The sequence below is a fragment of the Thunnus albacares genome, chromosome 1, assembly GCF_914725855.1.
Source record: "Thunnus albacares chromosome 1, fThuAlb1.1, whole genome shotgun sequence".
Lineage (NCBI taxonomy): Eukaryota > Metazoa > Chordata > Actinopteri > Scombriformes > Scombridae > Thunnus > Thunnus albacares.
In genome coordinates this window covers 23,233,374-23,254,697 of record NC_058106.1, presented here as the reverse complement: position 1 = coordinate 23,254,697, position 21,324 = coordinate 23,233,374, and the positions used below count along the sequence as shown (strand labels likewise).

At 38.0% G+C, this 21,324-nt stretch overlaps 1 protein-coding gene across 8 annotated transcripts in view; it reads left to right on the top strand.

Moving 5' to 3' along the window:
* plekha7b (pleckstrin homology domain containing, family A member 7b) overlaps positions 1–19,868 on the top strand; it is an 80,948-nt gene extending 61,080 nt beyond the window's left edge. For 2 of the 8 annotated variants that reach the window (XM_044350400.1, XM_044350392.1), the window contains exons 13-28: positions 1,388–1,441; positions 4,408–4,476; positions 5,636–5,716; positions 5,845–5,994; positions 6,738–6,839; positions 7,110–7,221; positions 7,463–7,665; positions 8,403–8,594; positions 8,684–8,801; positions 8,965–9,056; positions 11,431–11,655; positions 13,204–13,431; positions 14,096–14,229; positions 14,458–14,606; positions 16,966–17,097; positions 19,159–19,868. In XM_044350400.1, the coding sequence (XP_044206335.1) occupies positions 1,388–1,441; positions 4,408–4,476; positions 5,636–5,716; positions 5,845–5,994; positions 6,738–6,839; positions 7,110–7,221; positions 7,463–7,665; positions 8,403–8,594; positions 8,684–8,801; positions 8,965–9,056; positions 11,431–11,655; positions 13,204–13,431; positions 14,096–14,229; positions 14,458–14,606; positions 16,966–17,084 (2,028 nt within the window). In that variant the 3' untranslated portion in view covers positions 17,085–17,097; positions 19,159–19,868. Of the gene's footprint in view, positions 1–280; positions 416–1,387; positions 1,457–2,160; positions 2,242–4,407; positions 4,477–5,635; positions 5,717–5,844; positions 5,995–6,737; positions 6,840–7,109; positions 7,222–7,462; positions 7,666–8,402; positions 8,595–8,683; positions 8,802–8,964; positions 9,057–11,430; positions 11,656–13,203; positions 13,432–14,095; positions 14,230–14,457; positions 14,607–16,965; positions 17,098–19,158 lie in introns of all 8 variants that reach the window. The other 6 variants (XM_044350344.1, XM_044350376.1, XM_044350360.1 and 3 more) reach the window with 6 other exon arrangements.
* The last annotated feature ends 1,456 nt before the right edge of the window (positions 19,869–21,324 follow it).

The following is a 21,324-nucleotide window of genomic DNA, read 5'->3' as shown; positions in this document are numbered from 1 at the left end:
ATATTTATTTTAGTGTCAGTGTCAGTTCTGATAGCCCTATCTTCAGACAACAGCAATAAATCATCCTCCCATATTAGTCTCCTAAAAGCAGCTTTAGCTTTTACATTTGAAGTGTTATTAGGACATTAAAAGATACAGAAGTATACTAGCCTCTCTACCACTTGGCTCTCTCCACTGCTATAGCTCAGCCACTGTACTGCCCAGATGGTTTTTAAGTATTTTCTCTCATCCCTCTGCGCTTTCACTGGCCTCCGGCCCCTAAATCCGGGCTTGGCTACAGCCAGAGGAGCTGACTCTGCTCCTCATTCAGCTTCGGAGGCACCAGGCCAAGATGGCTGGTGTGCATAGTCCCAGTGATGCGTTCGCACACCTGCAGCACCACCAGCACAACGGCCTTCTAGGCCCCAGCATGCAGGTCAGGGGCCCTCGTACTTGCCTAACTTCCTCATCAGCACATTGCAACCCCAGCCAGTGCATTGTGGTCCCCCCTCTCCCCAGCCAATCCCATACATTTCTTCCCTGTCATTCATAAGACTGTGCGCTCTGTTGGTATTGCTTGGTTGTTTTGTTTATTCAACCATATTGGCATGGGCTGCATTGCACTATAGATTGTACAAAGTGCCTTTTCACTATACATTAGCGTCTTTATAGTTAGTCTCATTCATCCACTTTGTTCAAAACTTGGAAAAGCTTTCAGGGGTGTGTGGTATTCTATTTGTAAAAAGTAATATGCCATATTTGACGCATGTTGCTTGTCAAATGTGCCTGTATTTTATATTTTCCTCTGTTTGATAGTTATGTAACCTTCAACAGCCACAATAAGAAACACATTATGAATATAGCACATTTATGTCTATATGTCTGTGTGCTGATAAATACCTCACTCTCAGCATTATTGTCTTGAAGCAGCCAACCAGGTAACGGCCTCCGTTATGAGCCTGTGCACAAACAGTGAATTGCTGTCAGACTAACAGACCAGAATGAAGCTGCAACGGTGCTCCATAATAACAACTCCACCCAGTTTCTAACATCCGACCATTCTCTGGCCATTTTCCATGCACATAAAGAAGATTAAACACGCAGTTTGACCTCATGGCATCCACAAAACCTGTGCTGCTTAGTTGTGTATGAGGTCAAACATGAGACATAGAGTTCAAAAACGACATGATTACTTAATTACAGTTTGGTTTTACAAACTGTAGATAAAAATAAAAATAGAGGTATAAGTGAACTGTAATTGAGATCAAGTAAAATTAAGTTGTCTTAGCAAACTCCAAACAGCAGATGAAGGCCTTAGGAGTAATCTGGTCGCCCATTATCCTTTGCAGCTTCATTTCACATGATTTATCTCTTGATTGATTGATGATTTATCACTGCTCATTTAAAGGCTGATGATACTTACATACAACTGAAGAAGGACCTGGAGTATCTAGATCTGAAGGTGGGCCCCAACAAAGTAAATGCCACTTTATTCTTTTCATCCTCTCTTCCATCTCCCTTCTCTGGACTGCAATCTTGCTCTCCTGCTGCCTATTCCAACATCTGCCTCCCTGTTTTCCCTTTTCCTATCTTTTCTTTGTTCTGCGCTGTGCTTTCTAGTATCTTGTTACAATGGAATTAACACATTGTTTTCACTGTCTTCTGTTAATGTTAATTTTCCGTTTGAGGATAACGCAACACATGAGATAATTCAGCATACAGTCCAATGTGACTGACATAAACTAAGAATTGGCTTCTGTACTGTTATTTTATCCTAATATTTAGTATGTGACAATGTTCTCAGTTGGATTGTACTTTACTTTCATCTGAGTAATACAGTTACGTTAGCCTAAAACATGATGTAACAATGATGTTAAGCTTATCCTAATGGGAATTGAAGTTTTTAATAGCAGATGACTGAATTTCTACAAAGTGAGTCATGCGAACTCCAAATCCTATGTGGGTGTCACAAAGATTTGAGTAACATGTCTCATGTCTTTAGCAAGCTATTGGCATATATAGTGTATATCCCATTAACGCCTTTGCAAAGCATTTTATCCTAATTGATTTGTATGTTTAACACCATAATGCACTAATTCTGAATCTTTTTGAATGGAGGGAGGTCATCTAGTGATGTACAGGACATTCTGTAACACCTCTCCATTTCCTGTTTTAAAACAGATCCAAAGAATTGACCCGCTGATCGTTTCAATACACAATGTGTTTGAAAACACCACTCCAAGTTTTGGGTACTGTTTGAATGTAAGGATGGTGTGCATACAAAGTGAAACAGACCATTCCACTGCTTTACAAATGGAATGTGATGCATCCCTGGAAATTACGCAGGATTTTGCACATGAATACCTTGATCCAATCATTCACTGTGTGATAGTCCCGACACTGCTATGAGATTTGAGATGATGGGAAGGAAGTCGTTATGTCAAAAGGCTTCCCGTGCTTTCCTGCATGCCATTAAGCATTGCTGAATGTTCCTAATGTTTGTTTGGTATCCAATCTTTTTGCTTTTGTTTTGCTTGTGAGAGCATAAGTGATGACCCAATGGTGCTCTTTGAGAAATGTACTGGCACTGTGATTGTGGTGTGACATTACAACTTACATTTTAGGACCTCTAGTTTCATGGTGGTAAACTGGCTGAAATGGATGATAACAGTGGCGTGTGTTTTTATTCTTAAAAGTACTCCAGTAATTTAGTATTACATTTCATAAAGCTGGTGGACTTGTGAGAGACAGATTTAAGATGGCCAAAACTGATATAACAGATTTGAACTATTCATTTAACTCAATAGCTGACTTTTAATGCCCACATCTTTCAAACTTGATGTCCCTAGTTCATGATGCAGACTATTTGAAATTTGTAGTCTCCTACCCCAAGCCAAAATATCTTGGTCATTACTGAAGTACATTTCCCAGACTTGACAAAGCTCCTTCCAGAACCGCAGAATACATTATAAAACTGTTCTCACAGGCTGTGTTGTACTCCCCATGACTGGCAAACTGACTCTGACATGTGAAATTGGTGGAATGTCCCTTTTAATAGAGTCTCCCATTTGTACTGGTTCATACCACTGTGCTGGCTGTGGTGATCCTGATGTGGGTGTGTTATGAATATTCCGCCCACACTTTTCAGCTTCATGCACTACAAACTGACAGAGAGACAAATGACTTCACTATTATCTGAAGAACCTCTGGAGAGGATGCACAGACTGGCAGTCCATATAATCTTATACTGATAGCATAAGAGAAAAATATAAAGTATTAGCTCACTGCTAGCTACATCAGAACTGATTAAAGAAAAAACATTAGATAATGTAGGGATATTTTATAGTAGTCATGACACTATAAATCACTAGAACAGAAAAATAAAAAGAGAAAATTTATTGACCTTACTGTGAAATCATTAAACTCTCTAAACTGTCAGATATGTTCCAGGTCCCATAAGGGATATAACACTAATGTACACGCCCTGAAATTACAAAGAAAAGAAACAAATGCTCCAAATTTTGATTTTTTTTATGATTCAGTACATGTTGACAGCAATTCCCACCAGCATACTGCTCACATTTTTCAGTCCTGCTGAATAATATAATGCATCTTCTACTGTTTCCATGACACATAAATACAATAAGCATAAGTTGTAACAAATCAAATCAGTTAACTAAGAAGAAACAAGAGAGTTTTTCCTCAGGTTTCAGCAGTGAAATATAATTTTACAGGTCTCTTCACTTATGTTGAACTGTGATGAGTTTCATCATATCAGTGGCTGAGATGTTTGGTACATTGACAACATATACAGCTCATTATTTTTAATGACCCCCACCTATTCAGTCTCTTACTGCTGGCTTTGTTCACACTGTCGCTGCTCTTTCTGCCGGCACACACCCCGTTTTACCACACCATCATGAAGCTAGAGGCCTTGACATCATGGAGCATTTTAACATTGAGACAGTAAAATGAAGATATTTGTAAAGTTAACCTGACAATTTTCCAACACAAACAAAGATTTTTAACATTTCAGAAAGCATTTCCTTCCTCATGGTCTATATGAGGGACTTGGTTGTTCACAGTAACAAGCAGCCACAAAAGAGCAGCTCTGGGATTTTTGGGCTTTCCCCAAACTAGAAAAACCCAAAGATGCAGAAACTCTCTTTGCATAAATGTTTTTGCTCTGCTTCTGCACAAAGTTTTGTTATACCAGCTCATGCTCATGCTCTTTCTGGTTGCGTGATTTTTTTTTTTCTCATTAGTTTTTCTACTGTTCCATCTGGCTTGACTTGCCCAGCAGTCTCACTGTTTATTGTGTATTGAAAAATAATGCAATAGTTAAAGTAAAGCATTCATGTAAGATAAAATATCTCGTCTTCCTGGTATTAAACATTTGATTTTCTTTGTGGCTGTTGGGCATTTCAGGTTACTGGACGTGAAAGCCTAAAAAAAGAATCATCAAGGCCTGTGAAAATAGCAGAAAGCGATGCTGATGTAAGTGAATCATTATGCTCTCAAGACCGTTTGATAAGCACCCTGTTTATGTCTCTGTCTTTTCTTTAAGATCACCATTTCCGACTTCTTACAATCCACTACAGAGAAGCAGCTGACTTTGGTCTGACTTAACTGTGTATTTCAGTGTGGTTTGTGTGTGTGTGTGTTCTTAAGTCGTGGTAAACAGAGGCTGTGCAGGGAAGGGAACGTATGTACATTGCAACACTGTGGGGACACCCATCCACGCTGCACAGTGAGGGCCTGAGAGTATCGACCACAGCTTTTATTTTCCTCCCTGCAATTTAAAGGGAAAAATACATGTAATGGGAGTTTTAGATGTTGAGCTGTTAAATTTTTCAGTTTGATTTGCCTGATCCTGCTTTTCTCATTCTTTGTTTTCTGCTGAATAGAGGTAAATAAGATGGATGTCCTGGCTTTTCATCATTAGCATTGTTCCACTTTAACAATTTATAAGAAATTGCCAGTAAATTTGTCTGAACAATGAATATTTCATGCAATTAAAAACAACAATATACGGCAGCAAAATAAAAACAGCTTAATTATTAATTGAACAGAATGATAAATAGATCTGAGAAAAAAATGCACTGTGTGAGAAAGACTCTGAACTTGGCAGTCTTATGTTGTTTTCATAAACACATAACCCATTTCTGGGAAAACAAATCTGTCACTCTCAATAAACACGGTTTTCTCCAAAAGTGAATTTGAAAATATGGATTTTTGATTACGATTACTCATAATGGGCATTACCCGATCTTGCCCCCAAACTAGACAGTATAGAGCCTTTTGATATTTCTCACTGCACTGATGAGAGGAATTCCTCCGGGCTTTTCAAATAGATGAGCCTTATTGACATATTTATAGACAGCCTAGACTACAGTAGACGATCAATTCGTCTTATCCGTCTGTGTTGTTAGAATATAGTTCAACAAAGACAAACACAGAGCGGGCGACCTCTGTTGTAAACAGATACTGTATCTCATCAGCCCTGTGACTGTTTAATCTCTTTCCTGCATGTTCTGTCTGTGCTCTGATTTATTATTAGAGTTTAACAGAGGATATTAAAAAGGAGAAGTAGATGCAAATGTTCTTCCCGCTTTTCTTTGATACTGGATTTTCCCCTTTGTCTCTCTCTCTTTAGGTGAAATTAAGCCGACTGTGTGAACAAGACAAGATTCTGCAGGAGCTAGAGGCCACAATACGCACTTTGAAGGAAGACAAGGTTTTTGTTTTATACATTGCACATTTTTTTTCTCATATTTACAGCATTTAAATGTGTGTGTTAGGCTGTATTGGTGTGGTCCATAAATGTTTTCTTGTTATGACAGTGTCTTTCATGTCCCTATCTAGGACAAGCTGGAGTCTGTGCTGGATGTTTCCCACCAGCAGATGGAGCAGTACAGAGATCAGCCAGCCCATGCTGAGAAGATCGCCTACCAGCAAAAATTACTACAGGAGGATGTGGTGCACATCAGGGCTGAAATATCCCAAGTGTCCACAGTAAGATATGTTCATTATGGTCATAATGAGAAATACAGCTTTTTTGACTGTTTTGTTAAAGATAAAATATGCAATCCCCCCCCCCTCCAGCCCTCTCAAACAAACAACCCAGACAGTCTCCTCCACTACAAACATTCTACTACATGTGTTATGTTTTTATTGGTTGAAAACAAGATGTTCCCTTCTATTTTTAGTTGTTCTCTTTTGATGGTTTCTGCAACTGGCACCGTGTTTCAGGTTGACTGTGACTATCAAAATGAGTGTTTGGGGACAAACCTTGGGTCCAAAAGGAAACTCATAACTCATAAGTACAGTCCTCTGTCACTCTGGAAGATGTCAAAATGTTGATAAATATTCAAAATATTCAGTGTTAAAATGAGAAATGCTGAGTTTCAAAAGAACATTTATGTCAACACAACAAGAAGATGTGGGATGCCATGGCAGAGAACACAATAATAAAATGTTTTGTTTTCAGTGTCAAGACATTTCCAACCACATTCATTTTGTTCACAAATGTGTGACTTTCATATTGAGCAATCATTAAGATCTACCAGTAACTTTATCTGATTGAAAAAGAGTAAGAAGTGTTCTGGCGTGAAAACATACTACGACTCGAATCACTCATGACACCTGCTCTCTACTACTCCCTTCTGCCTCTCACTACACACTGTATGTTTAAAGTGAGATGACTACAGTATCTGAAAACTGCTTCTTGTCTTATAACATGGAGTTCTGTTCTGTAGGAGATGGAGAACGCATGGAATGAGTACAACAGGCTGGAGAGAGACGTGGACTGGCTGAAGTCAGCCCTGCAGGGACAGATGAACCGCAGTGATCTCTCTCAGGTCTGTGGCTCAGTGATCTCTGCTCACACACACAAGAACTCATTCTTTCTCATGGATGGGTGTGTGTGGGAATGAGTTACAGAGGATGGAGTGCTGAGATCATCACACACAGATAAAGTATCTGTTCAGAGGGGATTATGCATTGATTTCAAATTCAAAAGAGATGACTTATTATCAATTGTATAAAAGGAATTTAACAGAACGAGCAAATGAAAATGTATATATGTGTGTGTGTCTGTGGATATCCATTATTTGTTTCTCTGTGAGCAGCAAGAGAAAATCCAGATCAGGAAAGAGTTGTGGAGGATTGAGGATGTTATCGCAGGCCTCAGCAGCAGTAAAGCCAACTACAAAGTCACTATCTCCTCTGTGACCAACCCAGGTGAGATTAGTGCTACGCCTACCCAGAAGCCTGACACCAACAGTTCCATGTGTACAAAGCAAATTATGTTTGCTTGTCTGTGCAGTGCAGCTCAAGCCACGTGGTCATGCTACTGTAACTTAAAGCCCTTAATGTTATAGTCAGTGCTGATGCCTTCAACATTTCCCATGGGAAAAGAAAGCACCGTCCTTGGAGTGAGCTTGTATTCATTTTGCATTTTTGTGTACACTGACTTCCCCAGAGAGGAAATTTGTGCCTTCAGTGTCGGTGTCATCAGTGCCTTCTGTGCCTGGAAGTCCATCTGCTATGGAGATGAGATTGTCCCAGCAGCAGCAGAGCAGCCCCCACCTCAGCCCCAGTAGCCACCACCCCACAACCGCCACCCTTTCCCCCAGCCTCAGCCAGCAGCACCACTCTACAACCATCACCACTGGGCCTAAATGGGTGAGTGACCCATGCTGCAGAAATAAACTTCAGCTGGTTCTTATAAAATGAAGGGCGTGTATGAACACGTAGTCTTTGTACTACTAGTCATTTGTTTTGTACAGTACACCATTTCCTGTGTGTGACAACATATCACATGATTATTTGTGATGCCATACGGAAAGCATTTCTTCTAGTTCAGTATTTACATCTACATCTTTTTTCAGCTGCAACTGCATTTATATTCATTTATTAAATTGTCTGTTGATTTTTTTTTGTAAGAAAATAGTGAGAAATGCCCATCACAATTCCTCAAAGTCCAAGATGATATCTTCACATCTTCAAATTGCTTGCTTTGATCAAATTCAAGGCCCCCAAATATTCCATTTACAGTGATGTAATATAGAGAAAACCAGCAAAGCCTCACAGCAGAGAAGCTAGAAGCTGTAAATGTTTGACTTTTTTCTTGATAAATGACTTAAATCATGAAGAATTTATCAAAATATTTGTCAATAGCTCTAGTTTTCTGATTTGCTTTATTGTATTGTAAAGAACTGAAGAAAAACATGGAATACTTTACTATGAGAGTCCACAAATCTTTGCAGGATAGAGGCGAAGGGAAATGAAGGGAGAGACTTAAACCCCTAAGCCAGCAATACGCTCCAGTTCATTAGTGCTTATGTGGCTTTTATGAAAGCCCTGATGTCACAGTTTGATGTCACATTTAAAGCATTTATCAGTTAGTTGTTCTATTGCAGGGTGAGGAAGACGTGCCTCCCAGACCTCCTCTACCTCAGCTTTACAGTCCTGATGAGCATCCCCCTGCTGTTCCCCCGCTGCCCAGGGAGACAACGGTCATCAGACACACCTCTGTACGTGGCCTCAAACGACAGTCAGATGAACGCAAGAGGGACAGAGAGATAGGCCAGTACACTAATGGAGACAGTAAGGTACATATCTGTGTATGTTTTGTGTGCACTGTTTAAAGTGTCTAAATGTCCGTTCACATCTGTGTATCATTTTTGTCTGTGTATTTTAGGTGGAACTCAGGCCTTTCCTTAGCGATCCTGAGCTTATGGGTGCTGGAGACGGCTCCAGCCACATCAGTGTAGCAGCATCAGGACATGACGGAGGTTACCAGACATTACCTAGCCGAGGTAAGTGGATGCTGGCACCAGTAGAGCTGATTTAGCTTTAGCATATTTACTACTTTAAAATTTTAAACTAGCACCTCACACATAAATCCCACCCACCAAGATTTTTTTTCACTATGATGCAAAGTTGAGAATTGTGTTTTAATGTTTGTTGGCTTCCCCTCAGGAGTGGCTGGCTCCTCGCTTAGACTGAATCAGTCTTCGAGCATTTCCTCTTATGTGACCCTCCGAAGAGCAGTTTCAGCTGCCGGCATGAAGGTGAGGCTCAGAGTTAAACTAAAATAATCGGATCGTAAAGAGTGAATCAAAAGTGGGTATCCAGATCAGTGGAGAGACAGCACAGATGCAGTAATGACTGATATTCTATGTGATACCAATAAAATGTACTGTATGAATTCATTTACTGAATGTTAGTTGTTTTATATTTGGAGCATACATATGTTTGCAGGTGGTTTCACAGGTGGGAAGTCAGTGAGGGATTCTCTTTGTCTGCTGGCATTAGTGACTTGAGAGACTGTGATGAAAAAGAGTGGATGAAATGAAGAATATAACTGTAAGAATTGGTGAATGGCAGCAAATGTAGTGGAGCTAAACTTATGTGCCAGATGGTATTATAACTGTTGATACAGTCTTAACCCCCCTATTGTGTTTGAAAAGGGTTCACACCCTTAGTTTTGACAAATTTGACCCGTGTTTGAATTCATTAACTAGCACTGAAAAAAACACTAATTATCATCCAGTAAAATCTGCTAAGTGACAAGTGACTTTTTATTCATCCATTACCATTATATATATATATATATATATATATATATATATATATATATATATATATATATACATACTTACTTTGATATTTTATGTACCGCAGACCACATTTATCTTACAATGTACAAACCATTTTTAATTTAAAATAGGCACAATTCATCTTTTTTATTGTGTATGATGAACAGAATGGCAAATATAAGACCATGAGGCTAATGATAAACAAAATAATTCCCAAAATAACTTGTTTGTATTTTCTTATACATTAAAATAATGAGCAATTATTCATCTGTCATCTGTTGTGTTATGGATCAAAATTGATCCCCTATACTTTCTGATGAAAAAAGGGAAAAAATGTCTATTTAATTTTCAAAAACAACACTTAATTTTGGTCACTCACACAACAAGTGTCATCTCCAGCATGGTGTGTGTGTGTGTGCGCACATGCGTGTGTGCACGCTGTGCCGGGTGTGTGGTGAGATGTGAGAAAAAAAGCACGAGAAAGCCCCTGCTTTTATACTGCTATACAGCTGGGGGAACAGGAGATGTGTATGTATGTGTGTGTGTGCGCGCACATGCGTGTGTGCAAGCTGTGACGGGTGTGTGGTGAGATGTGAGAAATAAAGCATGAGAAAGCCCCAGATATATACTGCTATACAGCTGGGGGAAAGGAGATGTGTACGTGTGTGTGTGTGTGTGTGTATGTGTGTGTGTACGTGTGTCTGTCAAAGGCTACTTTGGGGACAAATTTCGGACTAAAGACGAGTCAACTGGGGATGGCTTGTCCAACTAGGGACAAAAGTTGTGTCCACAATTGTCCCATATTTGCTGCCTGACACTATACAATTGAATTCAAGTCAATACGCTTTCTTGGCATGAGGCATAATTTTAATATTATTACACAATATTATTATACTATTATTATTGGATTTTATTACTATTATTTTTGTTTTGTTGTCATTTTTGGTATTCATGATGGTTTGGCAACATTTACTATGTATTTCCCTGCATAAACAATCCATAAATAGTACCTGGCCAAATTTGACCCATAATACAACAGATGTAACTTTTTTTTAATTGCCAAAAAAAACAAAAATGATCAAAATATGTTTTATCATATTCAGTAGACCACTGTAGAGGATGTAATGAAGCCTGACTAAGCCTGATATGACTATCAAAGACAATGATTAATCTCAAGCCATCATATGGAAGTTAAAAGTATATTTCACACATCTAAACTTGAAAACAGGTCAAATTTGACCCAAACACAATAGGAGGGTAATGTAATGGGGGTAATATACTGAAATTTGAATCAGCAATAATTAAACAGCATTATTTTTCTATCACAATCTTGATAAGTTAGAAATCACATTGTTAAGAACTCCAGTTCAAATGTTTTTATGTTATTTCTGGGAAAAAAATCCATGATTTCAAAATAATATTATGTTTTTAGGTATTTCTGATGTGATACAGTGACAGACTTTGGTAAAATGCATCTTATTCAAGTTTGATCTTAAATTGAGAACTTTGTTATGACACAAATATATAGACATACAATAAAGATTAATACTGAATTATTGCCCTACTAATAACCAACTACATATATTAATTCTGTTATAAATAAGTATTGTTCTGGAGAAGAAAGATAAGCATCTGTGGGACTCGTCATTTTTTACACAGTTTGTGCAATACATTTTGCTTTTGGTTCTTTAAGTATGTTAAGTAATGTCTCAGTTGTGAAAACTGGATTGTGTACTTAGGTTCTTTTTCATTCCTTTAGCCTCTCTGTTCAATTTGGTTGTTTTTATTTTTTTTCCATTCGCCTTTTGGTTTTATTATCAAGTCTCTTTCCTCCCACTTCTCTCAGGAGAGACCAAAAAGTGCCTTGGAGCGTCTGTATTCTGCGGACCCGGTGCAGCAGCAGCAGAGTGGGAAGATGAGTGCTGATGAGCAGCTTGAGAGGATGAAGAGGCACCAGAAGGCTCTCGTCCGACAGCGCAAGCGTACCCTGAGCCACGGAGACCGCCATGCCTCTTCATCATCGCGCCCTTCATCCTCATCCTCACGCCCGCTTTCAGCAGACTTGGGATCAGTATGTTACTAGAGCAGCATCACACGTCACACTCTCACGCATGACGACAACCAAACAGAGAGTGGTGATCTATCTACAGTAGTAATGCATGCCTTTACTCAGTGTAGACGGTCTTTTCTCTGTTACTGACATTACAAAAGTTGATAGTAATACAGTAAATTAGTGCAGTATGGTAATTCACTATGTGGCTTTAACTGTACTTATTTCATGTATGTTGTTTTCAGACCTACAGATAAGTTTATTACAGTTTCTGCTTCACAGACAGTAGCACAAAACGTTTATCAAAAGGTTTATGATACTTATATAATTGTCAGAACACGTTTATTAAGTGAAATTAATTACATTTACATTGAAAAGGGGTTCTTCTTGTTATTCTTGTTCAAAATCTTTACAAATGATATATCTTCAAATACAGATAACACACTAATTACCTCAGACACAGGCCTTCAATGCATCTGCCCCTCACACTCATCCATTTCTGGGTTGTTTTTTTTTCCATTATTCTCTGTTATAGATCCTAACATTGCCTCACCCATCCTCTCACCTCTCCTCCATACTACTACACTGTTGGTTTCCTGTCACTGGCTTCTGCTTTCAGAATAACACCCAGTGTTGTCCCTCTTCTAGATACTAAATGTCTTCCATTCTCTTCAGACAGCCCATGTTCTGTGTGTTTACGTGTGGGTGCGTGTGAGAGAGAGAGAGAAAGCAAGTGCCTACGGGTTTTCTACAGTACTGACCAAAACATTGACACACTGAGCAATGCCTATTTAAGTTTACTCATCTCAACCTCATCATAACATCTCTGCTTGCTGGATTTTCATGACTCTAAAGAAGATAAAGATGGTCTGAGTGCTTGTAAATCGGGGCCTGTTTTAGTCCCATTTACCACCTCCCAGTCGTTGTAGGATGAAGAATTGCCTTTTATTTAGACAATACTAAAGTGTATGACATCCATTTCATATCAAAACATTGGTAAAGTGATATCAGTGTTTGCTCAGTGTTTTTTATCTGCTAATTAATCTTTAGTTATAAGATTTCAATTGTGAATGTTTGCAAATAAATAAACATTATTTTCTAATGAACTCATATTGCCATGTTTTTCATTTATTCTATTTTTTTCTCTGAATACATACATACAGTGTATGTGGTTGTGTTTGGTGAAACTCATCAGTATGAGCGACGTGATCTCTCCTGTTTGTTTCAGTGGTGTTTTGCTGTCCTACTTATCACTGTTGTAGATAATTTACAGCATGCTGTGATTTGAGAGTTTTCAATTTCATATAAGCATGCATACTCATATATGCATGTGCCCTCTATTTTTGCTTTTTCACACCTGTACACACACACACAAACACACTCTCTGCAGTCTTTAAAATCAGGTTAGGATACAAGCGATAACTAGTGTGTTGCACAGTGCTTGTTACATGGGATTACGTGCGAAGGCAAGTGAAGTACTTTCACATTTAATTGTTAAACGAAACAACTTGTCAGCATCCTGCAATTTGTTTCACAGTCTTGTTTTTTTTTCCTGTGTGCGTTGTCCAGTGGAAGAGAGAGCAGGAGTTTGACCTGCAGTTGCTCGAGAGGGCTGTCCAGGGGGAGGAGGCTCAGGGAGTTAGGAGCGTCCAGGGGGAGGAAAGGCCACCGGAGCACAAAGAGAGACCCCGCTCGCACTCTGACGAATGGCTGACCTTCCGCTCCGCAGCTACAACCCCTCCCGCCCATGAGATCGACCTGGAACCACTAGAATATGACCTGGATCTAAACAAAGAGGTAACAGTAAGTTATCTTTGTTTCAGTGAAGAAACATTGAGCTTGAACACAGAAATACAAGAAATTACCTTGAGCTGATCACCTCAGCCACATAAGACAGTAGCTATAACATTGTTAAACTAAGTCAGCCTGCTCACATGAAAAGGATTTATTTAGTAAATTCAGAGTATATGTTGACTGGTGCTTACTCTCTGAGGCAGACAAATGAGATAGAAGAAAACAGACAGACATCTGATATTATTTAAAAATTTCTTCAATAAAATACTGTAGCTGTCAGTAGCTTTCAGCCCCTATAAGCAGCTACATTCCTCCTGGTCTGTGTTGTTAGATCTGATCTTTTTTGCAGTTTTAACCAAGTAGCTTAATATCCAAGAGCAGGCGCTCCCTTTATAATGAACCAGTGAGCTAAATCTTTCTTATATCCTTGTGTGTCATTCAGCTCATCCTTACCCATCCATCTATTTATCACTACAGGATCATAAACTAGATCTGTAAAGTGTTTTGTGGATTCTCACTGCTGTTTCTTAAAAATTTTAACAAATTCTCCACTCAGAAATCATCACTTGTGTAAATTCTTGGATGGCCTGAAAGAGCTAATGATTGTAAAGCAGCTTAGATCTTGCGTGAACTTGAGAAAACCCACACCATATCTGTTTTTGTGTAGCTGTCCAAGCCTCAAAAGGTGTTGATCCCGGAGCGATACGTTGATTCAGAGCCTGAGGAGGCACTCAGTCCTCAGGAGGTGGAGGATCGTCATCGTAAGGTGGAACGCATCAAGAGCATCTTAGCGAAATCCAGGTAAATAAAATAAGTAAATTTGTATTTAAGTGCTGCTGATAAATGAAGCTGTATGTTGATAATCATTCTCCCTACAGAAGTGTGATCGAGCAAGCTGCTCAATTCCCTCAAAACTCTTGTCTGTGACCTCGTTGTAGGTGGTCATGTGGCAAGAAATGCATTATCACATTATTATCAATGCATCATGTTTCCTCAATTTGGTGTTTTATTTCTATGTGCATGGGACAGTGTGCAAAACCTAACACCGACAGTGTCTGTGGACAAGCCGGAGGCGGGGCTGGTGGCACTTGACTCGGCTCTGCAGGAGCAGGAAAGGATCATCACCATGTCCTACGCTCTGGCCTCGGAGGCCTCCCTCAAAAGCAAACTGGTGGCAGGTTGGTCATTCATATCACTGGAATAAAATCTCTCTTCATTTGACCCAGTGCTTGTTATAGGTTATACATCTTTGCTTTATAAAGGAGTGAAAAAAATCTAGTTTGATGATCATTATTCCACAGAAGTACTTACAGAAATAATTATTACTGTATTTGCCAAAAAAAAAAAAAAAGAAGAAGAAGCAGAGCTGACAGTATCAGTAAAATTTTTCCCGGCATCAAATTGACATCTTTTGGTTGAAGAAGGGATAAAGAGAGGGAAGTAGCCTTTCAAGAATGCTGGATTGATGGTATGGAGATGAGAAGGGCAGAAGGTGCAGAGTCAAGCAATAAGGCTGTTCATTTCCTAATAACTGAACATTATTCCTTATTAGAAGCTCAGATAGTCTCTAATTGCAATCCGTGTAGAATCTTTCAGACAGGGGAGGAATCGCTTGATGAGGCCATTTTGTGTGCTGATCAATGACCCAGTCAAACTCTACTCTCCTTCTGCATACCATTGATGCTTCTTTGAACCTAGCTCTGAACCTGCATAAAAGACACTGCGCTCACTTTTCATCTCTTTCATACTCTACAGCAGGCAGGCAAGTTCATTTTCACTGTAGCTACAGCAGATTGTCAGTCTGCTTCGCTCACTCACACACACACACACACATGCACACATATATCTGTCACACACAGTAACACTCAAGCTGTCAGAGTGTGTGGAAGCTTAATATGCACTGTGAGGCAAAGTCAACAATTATAACATTATTTCCAGCATTGAGAAATGTCAGAGAATATAACTGGTGGCATCTTGTCAGTGGAGAATGAATCAATGACTTTCTCTCCCTTTGGTGTTCAAGTAATCCCTGAATTAAAAGAAGAGTCTTTTTCACAGTATTATGCATGAGAGGCTTCAATAATGCCAGCATAAAAGCAGGAATATGCAGCACCGCAATTTCATGCAGTATATATTAAAAAGCAGTTTTGGATTGTTGGATTAGTTATTCTAAATAGATAAATAATTTGGTGTTTTGTAATTACTTGTCTGAAATATCGAAAAGAATCTAATTTTGTGCTGGTAAAATTAAATACAAAATATTAATGATCCACGCAAAGTAGTAGAAGTGCCTCTTCAACCTTTCATTGCTTTTTTCTCTCTGTTAAACTGATGAGATGTTCAAATGATGAAAAAGTAAGCTCACATCACACCAACACGCACACTATCGTAATTACTTTCTGGATTTCAAATACTTTCAGCTCATGGAAGAAAAAACGGAAGCAAAACAATGATACATGTTACCTGAAATCACATTGATTTAAAGGAATCTGCACATAAAACGATTTTATTTGGACACACAGCTGGAAAAAACAGCAGCTCAGAAGTTGCTAAAAACATTTAAAGACACTGTTGATGCTACAGTATGAAGAGTTATGGATCTTTTTACATCCTGAATAAGAGAGAAGCACTTTTAAGACATCTTGGTTTTCATGATCTATTTGAAAATAATACTTATTTAATTACATTTCTTGTAATCTACATGTTCACATTTTTGAAATGATGGATTTTTTAAAAAGTGTCTTATACTTGGATTTAACTAACCATTATTTTCATGATAATTAATCAATTGATTTCTTATTTGAATAATAGTTTTTTAGTGATTAAAAAACTGTGAAAAATGTCCAACAAACCAAAGACATAGACAAAGAAATTCAATTAACAAAGATATAAAACAGAGAAAATCAGCAAATCCTCACATTTGAGTGGATAGAACCAGTTCTTTTTTTGATAATTGACTGAAATGATTAATTGATGATCATTCAAATTATTTCTGATAGATTTTATGTCGATCGGCTAATTGATCTAATAGTTTCAGCTCCAGTTTATATTGTGATATAGTAGTTATTCCTTAAATATTGTATTGTCGTAGCATTCCACCATTGTGGGCAATGCTGCAGTGCAATGAGCAGGATGGCTTTATGGCAGTATTAGATTTGCAGAAACTTTGCATCAATGTGATTTGTTAGGTATTTCATTTGCTAATTTGCTGAATAAACAAAAACACACACTCCCACCTGGTTATTTTAACTAAAAAAAAGTTTCTAATCTGAATATCCAGAAGAAAAAAAACTATTGACGTTGACATATAGAGTGATTTTATCCATGTTGCACACTATGCAGAATACAGGAAGTGTAAAGATAGCTGACAGACATTAATCACTGTCGTACAGTAGTTGTGTGTTCTTTCAGAGACAGTGTGTGCTGCTGAACCAGTTCCAGCCTTCAGTATGCCCTTAAAGCTGGACATCTGACATTTGATTCAACCAATGTCATTTTTTCCCTTTTTCTCTTTTACCTCTGTCCTCTCCTCCGTAGTTCCACCACAGGCCCCTCCTCCTCCTCCACCCCCTCCTCCTCCACCTCCTCCTCTCCCTCCTGTATCTCTGGCGCCTCCCTCTCCTCTAAGCAACGGAATTCACTACACGTTTGTCTAATCCGAGAAATAAAGTAAGGCCTAACCGCATGTTTTACGGCACTAATGTTTTCATGGCCTCACTAATTCTCTCTAACAAGGGGCTCCGGTGTGCTTTGCACCTCACTGCATGCTTACTCCTCTGTTGTGATTGTAGGAAACACATCTTGTCTAGGTTAGGGAAGCCCTGCCTCTGCTCCCATTATAATCAAAACAAACATCTGCAGGCAGTCTGCTCATCCCACTGTGATAATTGTGTGTAAATTGTTTTTTTGTTTTTTTTTTTTTGTACCACTGCCAAAATATTTATGGATGGTTGAGGAAAGAAAGGGCTCAAACGAACATGACTGCTTGTAGCATTGTGTATAATTAACAAAAGAGACACCTTTTGATTTAGCACCTTGACAGTTCAGCAGTCAGCACAGCTGCATTCCACAGCACCAATTAGCTCCCCATCTGTAGCCTAGCAGTGATAAGTCAGAAAAAAAACTCAACATATCACTGTTGTTACTGTAAATGTAAAAAGAAGGCTTGTGTCATTTTACCACCTTATTTAAAACTTAAATCCATCAGCCAAACTGACAGATATTTGATTGCTAAATTTTGTTTCTGAATCTTAAGTTATTCATTTATATGATCATAAACCCCCCATGAACTAATTAAAGTGATATATATACCTGGAGGGTGATAAAATACGTGCCGTACATGGGCACACATACATAAAAAATTCATATATTGCTAAGTGAACACACACACACACACACACATAGTGACAAAACATCCATCTACAGTAGTTGTGTTTAGCCTTTGACCTTTTAGTATAACACAGGTTTCATGTCATATCAGAAGATGTTCTGTAGTGCTCACATCTGCTTACAGGTGGTGTTGATGTTTAGCTGGTTTGTAAAAGTTTTCTTTGCCACTGTGACCACTGCTTAAGATCAGACTTTAATATTTGGATTTCTTATTTCATATGACAATTACAGAACTACAGCAGAGACCACTGAACTGTAGTGTATCTGCACAACTTTTTAAGAACCAGTTATACTGCAGCATTCTTAGGTGATTTGACTGTGACAGACTGTAAAACCTTCAGTTCTTTCTTGCATTTTGAGGAAGAGTATGAGAGACTTTTTCTATATACTCAGCAAATGTATCAGCACATCATATAGAGAGTAATGTTCACTCATTCTTCTATATATGAATTATATGGCTTTTCCGTCTGTGTAGTAGATATTTATTGCCATTGCCATTTTACGTCTGATAAAATCTTAAATAATTCTCCTTTAATGTCACTTTTAGTAATGTGTGTGTACTACAGATGCTTGGAGTGTTACAAGGTCTAGGTGGAGGATACAGGTTTACTTGACTATTACATACTCAATGTCTAGGAAGAGCATATTTGGTTAATGTTGCACATGTCTTTGGTCATGGTGTGTTGACAACAACCTCTGAAAAGACAATAAGAGCCTGGACTCCCTAGTATTAATACATTTTTAACCCTTACATACTTTTCAGGTCAAATTTGACCCATTTTTACATTTGAGAGCAGTAAAAACAGCCTAAACACCTTTATTTCAGTCAGAAAATTTGTAAAAGTGACAAATATACAAAAGTGGAATTTTTGTTGTTGTTGTTGTTGTTGTTGTGCAGCTTGTGCTACCGGGATAAATTTGACCGGTATTTATTAAAAAATTCAAAAATCACCATTCAAAAATGATTTTTGCATTCCTCATTCATTCAGTGACAGTCATTGAAATCGCTTAGGTTGTTTTACGTGAGAGAGACCATAAGAAGTGCAATTTTTTCTCCATAAACAAATAGCATAAAACCTTTAGAATACACTCTCTCTGCTCTGTGAAATCTTAATTAAGGATTAATCACCCATTTATTAAAGACTGATAAGGTATTTATGACAGAATAACAGATTTTAAGTTTGGTATAGAAATGGTATGTAAGGGTTAACGGATTCATTCTCTTGTACACAAAAAAGAAAAGAAAAACCTGCTGTCATGTTTACACTGTTGTTGTTGTCTGTTGAAATGTTGTCTTCTGTTCATGTACTTACTTTGTCTTTCTCTCGTCTCACTTCTCAGCTCAAGCAATTTCTGGACACTGAGGTGCTATTTCACAATGACAACAAACAGCTGGATTCTACAAGAAGAGAGGATTTTGTTTTATTCTGGACACCTTTCTATACAGCAGTAGAGGAACTGTAGTAAACATTTAACATGCTCTCTGAGGCTCACGCAGCATTGACTCGTTAAAGCGTTTCTAGTTGCTGAAAGCGACTTTCCCGAAGAAAACAGAAGACTTTGCTTTGGGAGCTGCTGTGCTTATTAACTATGGAGGAACTGTCTAACAAATGTTAATCTCATTATAATAAAAAAAAAATATTTTCTACACATTATTGCACTTTGAATTGTACATTGTATCATGGTGAAAAATTGAAACTAATATTTTCAAGGTATGACTGAATTGCTTTTACTTGCAGTGTGATCTCAACTGGGGACATTTATGTTTGTTTTTTCAGGTACAGAATGTTAAAAACAAGAGGTACTAAATGTGTCATGATGGTAGTATTTTTGTCAAAACTCAGATAATATTCTTACACCAAACCACTTGAAATATCATGTGTACGTATGTATCTACTGTAGCACTGCCAGTCTCCTTTTAGCTTGCCAAAATGAGTTTTATTTTTGCTTACATCTGGTTGAAAATAACCTTTAACATATTTTCTGTGTGACTGGGGAAGGTTGCACAATGGAAATTTATAAAAATGTGAATATTAAATATATTAACACAATGTTTTGTTCATCACATATGTATTTCTTTATTGTACCATATACAGTAAACTCAGCTATCCCACTACTCAAAAACTAAGTAATCAATGACCTTTTGTCCTTCTATACCAGTGATAAAAAGTTGCCTGAATACAGCTTATACGTCCCTATAATTGACTTGATCGAGTCACTGGTGTTGATCAGCCACCACGTCAGCTCTTGCAGCTATATATGGTTGCTGTGTGCATATGAAGGGTAACAGTCTTACCTACTGCTCCTGTAAAGAGAAATCACTACACTGTGCAACATAAAAAGAAAAAGCTCTCCTAAATCAAGAGAAAAAGGACAATTTTATGTGATGTAATCAAGTGATACTCAGGAATTCCTACATCACTGACACCAGAGTAATAAGCTTAATGCTTATTTTGCCTGAGCTGCATTAAAAATTGTTTTAAATTATATTGAAAATGAATTCTTGACCTTGGAAACAGCACTACACTGATCATTGTCATTGACTGCCACTGTAGCGGCAGGACAGTGTTGCCCTGCTGCCTGCTTTTAGGGATTCGGTATTGTACAAAATGTAGTTCGAACTGTCCAGATCCCATCTAAATATTTTATTCTTGTTTGATTGAGAAATTAGGAAGGAAGAAAGGTAACTATTACTTAAATTATTTACTTTTAAGCTTACAAAAAAAGCCTTTGTTCTTCATTATATTTCACTGATGCATTTTTTCACCGTATCTTTATTCTAATCATGTACAAAGGAAAAGTACAAAATGTGCACTCATCATAGCTCCAAGATTCTCTTTGAACTTCCACATTGATTGCCTTGACCTATTAAACTTCATTCTATTATTTGAAAAAGGAACCAAAGTATGGCATGCTCAAAGGAGGTGAACTTTCAATACAAAAAAAGGCTTCTTGAAATGTTTCTTAAGTTCAAAGCTTTTTCCATCTCAAAAGGGCATTTTTAATTCTGTGTATTTTCAACCAAGAAGGTGGATACTAATAACTTTGGATTCTGAAGTACAGAATTCATATCTTTAAATCATGAACTATGTCTCCATTGCAATTGTAAAAGAAACCTCATAGATATACATGTATTGAACTTCTGATGATAAAAAAAAAAAAGAATTTAGAGAATATAGTATGTTTTTAAATAGAAAGTGCAACTGTGTTGTTATTATCTTGCTTAGAATCTTACAGATTTCAACACAAATATTTATCATGTTATATTTATCATGAATAACCCTTGTGCACGCACTCGATAGGATGTGATGCACACTTCTTTTAATGCAAACGGCGCCTCGCCCTCCTTCGCCTCTCTGATAGTGAGCCGTTGTGTTGCGGTTCCCTCCCAAGTGACATCTTTATCTTTAATTGGAGAGTAATTACTTTCACTCGTCTGCTGCGTGGCGTGCTTTGACAACACCTGAGAGAAAGGATGCACCTCCCTCAGCTCCACGGTGGGTGCAG